This window comes from Mastigoproctus giganteus, chromosome 13 (genome assembly GCF_048544385.1).
Source record: "Mastigoproctus giganteus isolate SK-2022 chromosome 13, ASM4854438v1, whole genome shotgun sequence".
NCBI lineage: Eukaryota > Metazoa > Arthropoda > Arachnida > Uropygi > Thelyphonidae > Mastigoproctus > Mastigoproctus giganteus.
Window position 1 is genome coordinate 97,547,571 of NC_143587.1, and position 11,387 is coordinate 97,558,957.

Below are 11,387 nucleotides of genomic sequence, written 5' to 3' on the forward strand. Positions count from 1 at the left end.
AGAAATCTAATGATTATTTGGAAAGTGTTTGTTTGAGAGACTTCAAAAAGACATACAGACGTATACGAACTTCTAATACTCATTGTGTTACAATTTAATCTTATATTATCAGATATTTACAAGGAATTGTACAAAAAATAATGTTCTTCATGAGGTTTTGGTTATCAATGTTTCATCTGAATTAGGAACTGTAGGGAATTTTCCTCCGATTTTTTGCGCCATAGCTTCATCTGAATTAGCAATTGAAGGGAGTGGTCCATTTTTCTGGGTAGCCTGTGTTGCATGGTTTTTCAGTCCAATGTAAATATCGTCTGTTGGGGAAAAAAGATAAAATAAAACAATGAAATAAACTAGTACTTTGATTATGGGATCTAATAAACTTCTAATTATCTGCAATTGAATTTTTTGTCTTAAAGCAAATAATTTTCTGTAAAGAGAAGGTTGGATCATTGCTTACCACTTTTGTTATCCCTTTTATGAAAACAAGGGATAATCAAATAGTATCCTGCTGCATACAGAAATCCGCATATTCCCGATGCTACACCCAGATACCTGAAGGCAACACGTGGACCATATTGACTCATCACACTACCTCCGATTAAACTTCCAGAGCCACGACCTGAAAATACAGTGAAAATATTCGTGATAAAAGCTTGATAAAATCTTAAGTCAAAATTAATGATCGTTTTAAGAGAGCGATTTTTCTCATTTTACAAGTCATCGCATGAAGTTCGATCTCATTTGTTTTCTTCCCTCTTAGATCAATATAAATCATAAATAAATATTCTGTTTATACTCTGGAGCAGATATATAAGGCTAGTGGAGTTCACAGGATGCAGAATGCAAGAATACCACCATTTTAGCAGTTGGTTGGGCTTAAATCAATGTGAACTTAACCGCGTGCACTTCTCTGCTCTCATTTGACCACTCGATTAAATCATGTAACTTAGAAGTTATCAGATCGTACAGATCGTTAGAAATTATCAGTAGACGTAGTCTACTGATAATTTCTGACAGAGTAATTGTTTTCCTGCCTCAAATACCAGCATCCATTTCCAAAGAGAAGGTACTATTTTCAAATCGCTTTCTTTTCGGGCAGCAATGAATTTGGGGAACCAAATCCTTAACGAATTTGGGAGGCATCTGGAGAATCTTGGACGTTAGACAGAATTCTATCCCTCCACAAAACTATGATTATTTCGAAATAGCATTTCTGGGGCCCCTAGAATTTGGAGCATGGTCGCTTGTCAACACACAGAAATCTCACAGAAATCCACTGAGACATTTTCGTCTGTTAACAGAATAAAAATACATCAGATTCAAACACTGCAGGACCCTTACAGCAAGAAGAGTAATTATGAACATCGCAAGATGGCAGTAGCAGCAGCAGCCACTGTTATTTGCCTTTTTTAAAATATAATAATTAAAAAGGGCAAAGAAATTCAAATTATTGGTTTGTTTGTTTTGAGGGATGGAAAATCCGATTTTCCAATGGTAAAAACCATGCAGTGCTCCCTTCAGACATTAAATTTACCTTGAACGGAAAGTGGACTTCCGGACTTCTTCACTTAATGTGAAAGAGACTAGAGAGGCTATCCACTGCGCAACTGGTAGGGAAGATGTTATGAAGCCTCTCGTTCATGAGGAATAATATAGACACTGCAATTATGAGAAAACATCCATGTGTGAAAAGTTAAATAGTATTATTAGAATGCGTAACGTGTCCAGTTCTTAATTCCGCCAGCACCATTTTCATCAATAGACAATCTGTGAAGTTGTATATTCGTTTGTTTGGCGTAACTGATAAGCACTTCTGGATTGGCAAAGATTCAAATTCGAGGTCCCTCCATTTCCTTCACGAAGAAGGAAATGGAGGGACTTGTTATGACTGGTAATTTCTAAATGTGAACTGTTCATTGGTGACGCTGTTAATGGTATCCATTCTTCTTTCTTCCCGAAAAGTGACTACGGTGGTATCAACTGCAAATTGGTAAACGAATAAGTGCACTAGTAGCAATTTGATTTTTTCATTTTTAAAATGACCAATATGGCTTTGATAATACAGGACGGGAAATTTGAGAAAGATATTTAAAGACAACGGTATTCCTCCAACTGTATTATTAATTTGGTTGATAAGTTTGAAAAAAAAAATAGATCGGTGGTGAACGATCTTTTGGGTTCAAGACACTAAGAACTGATGGAAGTGTAACTTATGTTAGTAAGGCATTGAAACAATGCTCGTGAAAATCAATCTATCACATCTTACAGCAGTTAGGAATAAGTTTTTTGCACAACACAAAAATCCTAGAGATATTAGTTAAAAATTACTTGATTCGAGGTTATCTAGAAACTGAATAATCCTATTAGAGATTGTCGGTTTGACTTGCCTTCTATTTCTAGAATTTCTTCAATAAAACGTTTGTAAAGAACTTTACACAGTTATAGAACACTACCATTTTCAGTACCATAATTTTTATGGTACTGAAAATGGTTAGGACAATGAATAGGATGGGTCAATTAGAGAAATTAAAACGGGAAATGGAACAAAGTAAAATAGTAAAATAGATATGTGGGATTGTGTGAAAAGATGGAAGGAAAATGGGACTTTGGAGATGATGGGACAAGGGTTTTATAATCTGGAGATGATGGGACAGGGGCTTAAGAGAATTAACAGAATTACGTAGGTTAATAAGAAAAAGGAAATTGCCAGAGATTTTATGTCTACAGTAATGATACCAATGGAAGAGGAATTCCATGCCGAGAAACGTAAAGATTTTAGAAATATGAGTTTGGTGACGCATGTGGTAAAGATAATGCTGAGAATATTAAACAGATGGATGGTGGGAAGGATGGAGGAAAGTGTGGGAGAAGGACAGTTCGACTTCAGGAGAGGTAACAAGGGATGCAGTAGGTGTGACGAGAATTTGACTGAAAGAGAAAAAAAAAAGGTGTATTTGTAAGTTTTATAGATTTGGAGAAAGCGTTTATCGGGTACACTGGTCTAAATTATTGATTATATGGAAAGGATAGGAGCGGATTGGAAGAACGGAAGAATGATTAGTAGATTACATCAGTACCGCAATTATTTATATTTAGACCATGAACACAGCGAAGCACCATAATGATTTGTCTTTAATTGCATGTAAGTGTTTGTAATTGCATAATACCAAACTAACTGATTTTTTCATAGTTTTGTTTTACTCTCTCTTGTTACTTCCTCTTGCTGCTCTATAAGCTTTACCAAGCTTTGGAAATAAATCGGCCTAATGTTGTAAATTCTATGTTCTTTCACTCTTACAGGCTATTCTTGCCGAACAGATAAATGAAACTGATTAATCAATAAAAATACAAAAATAATAAAAACAAATTTACTAGAAATCTGATGTCCATCACTCACCATATTTCCTCTACGTGTTCGCGTTTACAATGTTTATAGTTTGTTGTTCTGAAAATCAAGAAATTTCAACAGAAATAAAACTGACAACCATATGAAAGTAAGTATTTTCTGATTCCCCAACATTCCCTCATATTTATATCTTTATGCAAATTCAAACTTCAGAATACTTACCTACTCCAAAATGCAGTGCTCCAATAAATCCCTGGACTGTTGCAAAGAGACCCTCTGGAGAAAGGCTCGCAGCATACGTAACAACAGCTACCCAAAATATATGATAACAAAGAGGTTTTATCACTTCAATGGCAAGTACCCACAGAGGATCTACCAAATATGACATTGCGACGCATCGTATGAAGTATGCAAAGAATCCAAGAACAATGAAGGTCACCTTTCCAAATTTTTTGATTAGCCACCTGGCTCCTAGAAGAAACGGAATGCCCAGAATTCCACCTACCGTGCTCCTTAGACCAAGAATGTATTTTGGACTCTTCAAGTCCACGAGGAACCAGTTAAGGAAGGTTCCAACAAAGCCTCTCACAGTTCCAAGGCAGAAGAGACCTATTAAAAGGATTACTAGGTCCGGGTTTTTAAGCAAAGTCACTGCATTTTTGGACATCTGTTTTGAAGGCATTTTCACCTCCAGATTCAACACGGAAACCATCACAATAGTCACAAGGGTTAATGCAATAAACAGGCAGAAAGCTGGATAGTAATTAGTCACTCCCATCTTCTTGCTGACAATGTCTACGAGATAGCCAGTCAATGGAGATGCTAAAACAGGGGCCAGAGATGCCCAGATTCTTTCGCGAGCGAAGTCCCCGTTGTGTTTTTTCACCATCATCAAAATGGTCACATCTACCATACGGAAGCATGTTGTCTGAAACGTCTGATAGAACAGGAAAAATATGAAAGAAAGTACAACTGTAAGTAATTTATCTTCCCAGAGATTCTCACATTTCTTCCTTTTGGTGACCATTTCTTCAATTCCATACTGAGATGAATTTGGCAAAAATACACCACATTGTAGTGTGCAATTATGACTTTCGAAATCTGGTAAAATGCATTCGACTTTAGCATTATTCTCGTTTTCCAGCTTCACCGCTTCCACTCCATAGACACAAAAATCCGATGACGATGGGGATTTCACCAATCTGAATTCAATTTCACTAGGAATAGTCGTATTGAGTTCTAAGGAAATATTGTAGCACATATGATCACTGTTAGCTCCAAAACACGCAGTAGCATTCTCAGCTTGGTTCCCAACTGGACATTTCAGAGAACATTGGGACAGTTGAACTGTTGTATTTTTCGGGTCTGATCTACATTCGCTTCCCGCGAACTTCACTAGAGGCAATTGTGAGGGCAAGCATTCCATTATCACAGGTTCTTCTTCTAAGCAGAAGGGTGGTGGGATGTCTGGGATGAAATAAATGGCGATTGAAAATGCTATCAGTGCTGTAAGAATAAATAATAACACAGGTTTTATTCGACCTATCTTGTCTGCGATGACTCCTGCTAAAGGCGGCGCTAGTAGTTGAGGAATGGGCAGAAACGTAACTATGATTGTAGTTTGGGCAACCGTGAGTCCTTTCTGCTTCAGATGAACAATAAGAAACGGACTGAGGCAGGCGTTAGCTGAAAAAAAAGGAAAAGAAACATTTCAGTCATTAGTTAAGATGAAGGTGGAGGAGTTTGTTTCATTCACCCTGTTTTGTTATAGCTAAAATTAGTTTCAGAATTCAAAAGAACAGCCCAAAAGCGAATCGAATTTTCAGAAAGTTTCATACATCCCAAAAAATAAATAAAATTTAAATCAATAAATAACTATAAATAGAACTAAATAAATTAATCTTGCTTTCTAATCCATGCATTTAAATGAACAGGTTTCTTAATGGATTAAATTCATTGGGCTCAAACGCTGCACGAGAAGTGTTGTAGGAACACAGTGAAGATATTACCAATCCAATTAATTATTAATTTCAAAAAATTGCCGACACGCAATGCATATATTAGGATGAGTTTCATAAAGGCCTCAAATCCATGAAATATTCCGACCCACCAATTAACGCGTTGGATTCTCCTCGACTGGGAAGGCTTAAGACGTTAAAAGAGTGGATGACATATTTCAAATGGACTGATGACATATTTCAAATGGACTGATGTCATATTGTAAATGGTTGGATGAAATATTTCAATGGCTTTTGGGTGCACATAATAATAATAAAACAACCAGAATAGATAACATAAATTAGGGTCATAATTACCTGAAAACCAACAGAAGAGCAGAATCTTTGCAGGAATGAGGTTTTTGTTAGGTTTCAGCCATTTCCATCTTGACCGTATGGATGTAGAGATAGGAGACTGTCCAAATTCCTTCTGTTGCTTGAAACATAAAGTCAAGTGATTATCGTGTCCATCAAAACAGTTATGATTTATGTCAAGAATAACTTATTAGAGTGCATGTCTAAGTAATATTTTAGCCACAATCAATTGGTCGTAGAGCGAAGTAAAACCTGTTAAATGAAACAGAAAAAAGCCATATTGTCCCGTTTGTGATATATCTATAAATATCGTATTATGTAGCGCTTTGTTGTATGTTGGACAAACAACTCCAGTTTCTGGAAAAACAACAAAAAAAATGTTTCCCCTCGCTGTGGCCGAATGACTCAGCCACGTCGTGAAAATAAGCCCTTAAAAATTCCTCGTGTCATTGACGGGATTCGAACAAGGATCTTTTCCAACTGGTGTGGGGAGGACGGTGATTATATTAAATGTGATAACCACGAGGGCCACCTCTGAATACCCCGAGGAAACTATACTGATTACCCCTTTCATGGGAAATTAAATCAATCTAATGAAAAGGGACATCTTAAACCTAGACTTACCTTTTTTAAACAAGCAAGCAAGCAAGCGTGATATGCTTCGACAAGAGTTTAAAATGCCATTCAAGTGAAAGATCTGCAATGGCTGTTCCAACTTGGGATAAGTGTATCTGCCCTTGCTGCATAGAATGATATTTTTTCAAACATTCCTCAACCATTCTTCTTCTACTTCAGAGAGTTCTTACCAGATGAAAGTCCGAAGGAGCAAAGTTCGGATCATATATTAGTTTCCTCTACAGATGCATGTCGTGATCATCCTTAGTTTTCCAAGCGTACATGAACAGCAGTCCGAATAGTTGTCATAATTTTCGACACTTGCTATAGATTGTATTTCTTTCAACTTGGAGATCATATCATCGAATTTCATGGGCAACGTTGTTTCGTGATATTTGATACTGTTGCAGATAAAATATTGCTGTACAAATTAGTTCAGTGTGACATTAAGATATAGATAGACAGTTGAGTGGGCGAAGACAGACGGTGGTTACCAATGGACACTGCTCTTCTTGGACTAATGTTACCAGCGAACCTCCCAGGGTTCAGTGCTCAGTCAATTATTGTTTACTATATCTATTAATGTTATTGTGATTGATAAATGCATACTACGCTTGCAACAAAGATGGCAAGGTGATTAATGAGAGTAATCAGGATATGTTGCTGTTGAAGCTTAACATTGACACTGGTTACAATCCGCGTTCTTTCATTTGTGTGGGAAAGTCATGGATTCAAATCCTATGGAGAGAATAGGAATTTTTGTGTTTTTTTTTAGTATCATACCATGGCCAATTTGGTCTCTCTTGTGTGAGTGTTTCGTGTTTTTTTCCTCCAGGAAATTTGGATCTTCACCTCCAGAAAAATATACGGAAGAATACCTACAAACATTCACGAAGAATACGTTCAAATACATACATAATATACCGATGCCTCGTGGTGTTAGCTGCCTAATTCCTTAACGCATAACAAACAAACAGGCTAACACCTTTTTGAATACGAGGCTTTCATGCACAGTTCTGTACACCGTTGTTGTTGATGTGCTTCTCTTCTCTCGCTAATTCTCAGATTTTCACTCTCTGTCTGCGAGGAAGAATGTTTCCACTGCTGGGCTTTTAAGTGCCAGAAGCTTGCTAAATCGTCAACATTTATTCTGTTTAATGTGAACTCTTTTCAAGAAAAATATGCCTGTTTTTAGAGAAAGTGTTTAAATCTAAAGTTTAAATTTAAGTTTAAAAGTTTAAATTTAGTAATTTCTTTTAAGCATCTCGCCATTTCGTAACCGATAATAAAACCAGTGTATTAATAAACACACTGCTCGACAAAATTAACAGAACAAATTTGTTTTTCATGAATGTTTTATTGTCACATGGCGTGTGGACATGGCGAATATTTAATAATTTGCATCCTGGCATGCAAATTCCGAGTATCCAATAGAAATAGGTCTACCACCTTACAGAGCTGCACATTATGCAAATTATTCATGCCTATAAAAAAAACACATGTTGCGACCGCAACACTTCATTCCCGTTTTGTTTTTTTGGCTTGCTCAGTGGGATGGCCACATCTCCAGTACTCAGGATGGCAAGTCATCGTTGTTTAGATGACTTTTTGAGAAGGCTAGCCGTAGGACAAGTTGAAGGACAGTCGCAGGTGGGGGTGGCACGTTGGCTTAATGTGTCACGCAGTGTCACCTCGACACTATGGAAGAGTTTTAGAACACGGGAGCCATTACAAGAAGAGCTGGCCAAGGTCGCTCGAGGAAGGGTGGCATCAACCAGAACAGACCACACAATCTGGCTCTAACAGCAAGACGGAACTCTACGATGTCCCGTCATCAACTCTCTCCTGTGGCTGCAGCAACCTCAAGAGAGACCTTGAGGTTGCTGCAGCCACAGGTGAAAACATTTCCAACCGGACAGCGTTAAGAAGGCTTAATTCGCACACAAGGAAGCCAGTGGTTTGTATTCAATTAACTCCAGACCATCACAGAGCTCGTTGAAACTAGTGCCATGAACATGTAACTTGCAGCCTTGACAAATAGTCTACATTTCTGTCCTTTGATAAATTTCATTTTAGTCTACAAACAGATTCTAGACGATATTTCATCTGGAAACAACGAGGAATACGGTGCCATTCCTCCAACATCAGAGAAAGGGACAATGATCAACTGCAGCACCCCTCTTCATGTTTTTGATAGGGGTACCGTAACTGCGCAGAGGTAACGAGAACAGATACTCGAACCTCTCGTCCACCGGACTCGAATTCAGATCTTTTCCACCCGGTGTGGGACGGAGATTTTACAAAATTTCTACTCATGAGGGCAAATGGCTGCCTACCTACCTGACACAGCGGTGTCCAACACCAGCAGTCTCTATAAAACCTATGAAGAAGCGATCAGGAAGTACACAAGACAAGTAGCCAAAGAAGTGTGGCATGTGGAACAAGTAATAATCATCCTCGATCCTGGAATACTCGATCCAGGACAGTAACAGAGTTCCTCGATCAACAATAATAATAATAGTAGTAAGTGGGCAGAACCAAGAGCGCCATGAACTTGGTAGCAGTATCCCTTTAAGGGGCTGATAAAATCCCTTAAAGGAGAAAAGTCATAATAAATATAAGACTAAAATATATCTAATGTTCAGATTTAAACCTTTCCCGAGACGAACGCGTTACTCTTTTCTTTTTTTTTCTGGAATAGTCTTGCTGAGAAACTACTTAATTAATGTAAATCTCAAGATAAAGTACTTACCTTATCACCATCCGGTTCTGTTTTTGACGTTCTTGGTCCGTCCCCTGCTGTTACCTCGCTGGACATCGGAAAGGTAAACCTACTTAATAAACAGTTTGACAATGTTAATGATTATACGTAACATCTAAATATTCTCTAAAAGGTTCTCTTAAATCATTTACTTTCACACCATAAACTTACATTCAGCGAAATGACTGCATGCATAAAATGAATTCCTTTTCTCTGTGAGTGAACTCATAACAGAGAATTCAAACTCTGCAATCGGTTGTCAGAAATGGTGGGTTAAAAAACAGAACATAGTAAACATAAAACATTTGCATCATTACTTACTCTACAACTATTTAAAAGTGAAGGAAGATTTAAAAACAAATAAAATTACTGCCTGATATCTAATGCTCTCAAATATATGTACTGTTCATTAGGCAGTGATTCAATAATATACAAAAAGTAATCATAAATAACAACTCATTCTTTTGAGATAAGAGGTTTTAAGTTTTTCAAAAACAAAGTCACATAATTCGCGTTTCTCAAACTGGATCGCGAGCTATGGCCAAGGTTAATTACAAATATTTTTTATTACAAAAACTAAGAGAATTTACTGCATATGAAGAGTTTAAACAACATTGGAAATATAGTATTGGAAGCGTTTTGTTGCAATTGCAATGTCATATACTCCATGCTCTCTATGGAAATCCGTTTATTTTCTTTTTTCGTTCTTTTCTTTTACTTTCTTCTCTTCTTTCTTTCGTTCTTTAAAAAAAAAAAACCAAAAAAAAAACCGGAAGTCTTAGTCCAATGTGGTGTGACATGTTAATTGCAACACCGGAAGGAATGGATGGATTCAGGAGAAAATTTGTCAAAATTCATCAAATGCTTTGCAAGTCATATAACCAAGAGGGATATTAAGGGATAAGGGATTACCCACTGTGGGAAATCAGGCTATTTGAAATCATTTTATCGGACCTGTAAACTGCTTTTAGTCTATGGTAAGTTTGGGATGAAAAACCCGAGACTAAAATGGACCTACTAATTTAATCGTAATCACCGTGCTATCCGTGAGAGATTAAATTCTTCTACCCGTTCATTGGAGTAGTACAGGAAGTTCCACCAGTACTTCGAACTATGCAACGCATATAATCTATTTGAGGAAATACAGACTTACCTCAGCGAATGGTAAAACGTTAAGAGACCCGATACTCAGTTCCTAAATAATAGACAGAGTTTCAAAGTGAAGACTATGATGCTGTCGTTAGAGTATCTCTGATGTTTCAGCTTTCAACCAAAGAGAAGCTCTCTCTCTCTCTCTCTCTCTCTCTCTCTCTGTCTATTTCATGCAGATAATTCTATTAGGAAGACATGCAATGCAACTAGTAGTTTGTGCTTATTTCCTCGTACACGCAAAACTAGTTTCTTTGGAAAAGAAACGTAAGCTGGAGTCATAACGTACGTGTAGGAATACGACCATTCACAAAACAGGAAAGGGGATGGGGTTGTTCGTGGGACAGCATTTAGTAGCGTGTACTGCCAACTTGCATCTACTCAGTGTGTTAACCGATCAGCATTGTAGCTGAAAAATAATGAGAAGGTAACTGCAATCTTAGACGAATAAATTGCGCAAATACATTTTGTATATTACCAAAAATGATCTTCTAGCGCGGGTGTTAAATAACAAAGAGGCTCACATTTTAACATTCAACTCTGTCAAGGGGACATTCTGATACCCAGTTATCTGGATAAGTCCACTTCAAAACATTTCCTGCTAGACACTGGTCGAAATAATTCTATGGAGCTTCCATTTGCAATCCAAAGTTCTGCCTACTCAACAGTTTAACAATCTGGATTTCGTATTGGGAAAATTTTGCTTAATAAAACACGTGGCAGATATAAATGATCTTAGGGATAAGTTCCAAACTAATTAGGATAATTTCTAACTCGCTAAATTACAACTGCGAACTGCCTACCAAATGTAAAATCAAAGGTCTCCTGGAATACGCCTGTTGAGGACTATTGTTTATGTTGCACGTTTTTCAATGTAGCCAAGTGGTAAATTGAAAGTGCTGCAGAACACGCATTTCAGTTGACCGAGGTTCGAATTCACGAGGCCGCTAATAAAGTTAATGATAATATTCTTGTCAATACTCTTAGTTTTATACTCGAGCATGAGCTGTATGGTCGTGCAGGAGTATGAAAACAACATTTCAGGCTTGATGAGAGTGGTAGGCAGTTCGCAATTGTAATTTAGCGAATTAGAAATTATCCTATTTACATCATCATCTATCGAGTGTGTGAATATATCGGGAGTACAGTAGTGTTCGCGTTTGAGTTGACTGTAGTTCAAATCCACGTGGACAAAATATAACCG

The 11,387-nt window shown here is 37.3% G+C and overlaps 1 protein-coding gene across 1 annotated transcript; it reads right to left on the bottom strand.

The window, feature by feature from the left end:
• Positions 1-147: 147 nt before the first annotated feature.
• LOC150076285 (major facilitator superfamily domain-containing protein 6-like) lies at positions 148-10,240 on the bottom strand. The gene is made up of 6 exons (XM_090387307.1): positions 10,188-10,240; positions 9,026-9,104; positions 5,662-5,779; positions 3,569-5,032; positions 458-619; positions 148-311 (listed from the first exon to the last, which is right to left on the bottom strand). The coding sequence occupies exons 2-6, from the start codon at positions 9,089-9,091 to the stop codon at positions 148-150; spliced, it is 1,974 nt and encodes a 657-aa protein (XP_090243433.1). The 5' UTR covers positions 9,092-9,104; positions 10,188-10,240.
• Between the last annotated feature and the right edge of the window lie 1,147 nt (positions 10,241-11,387).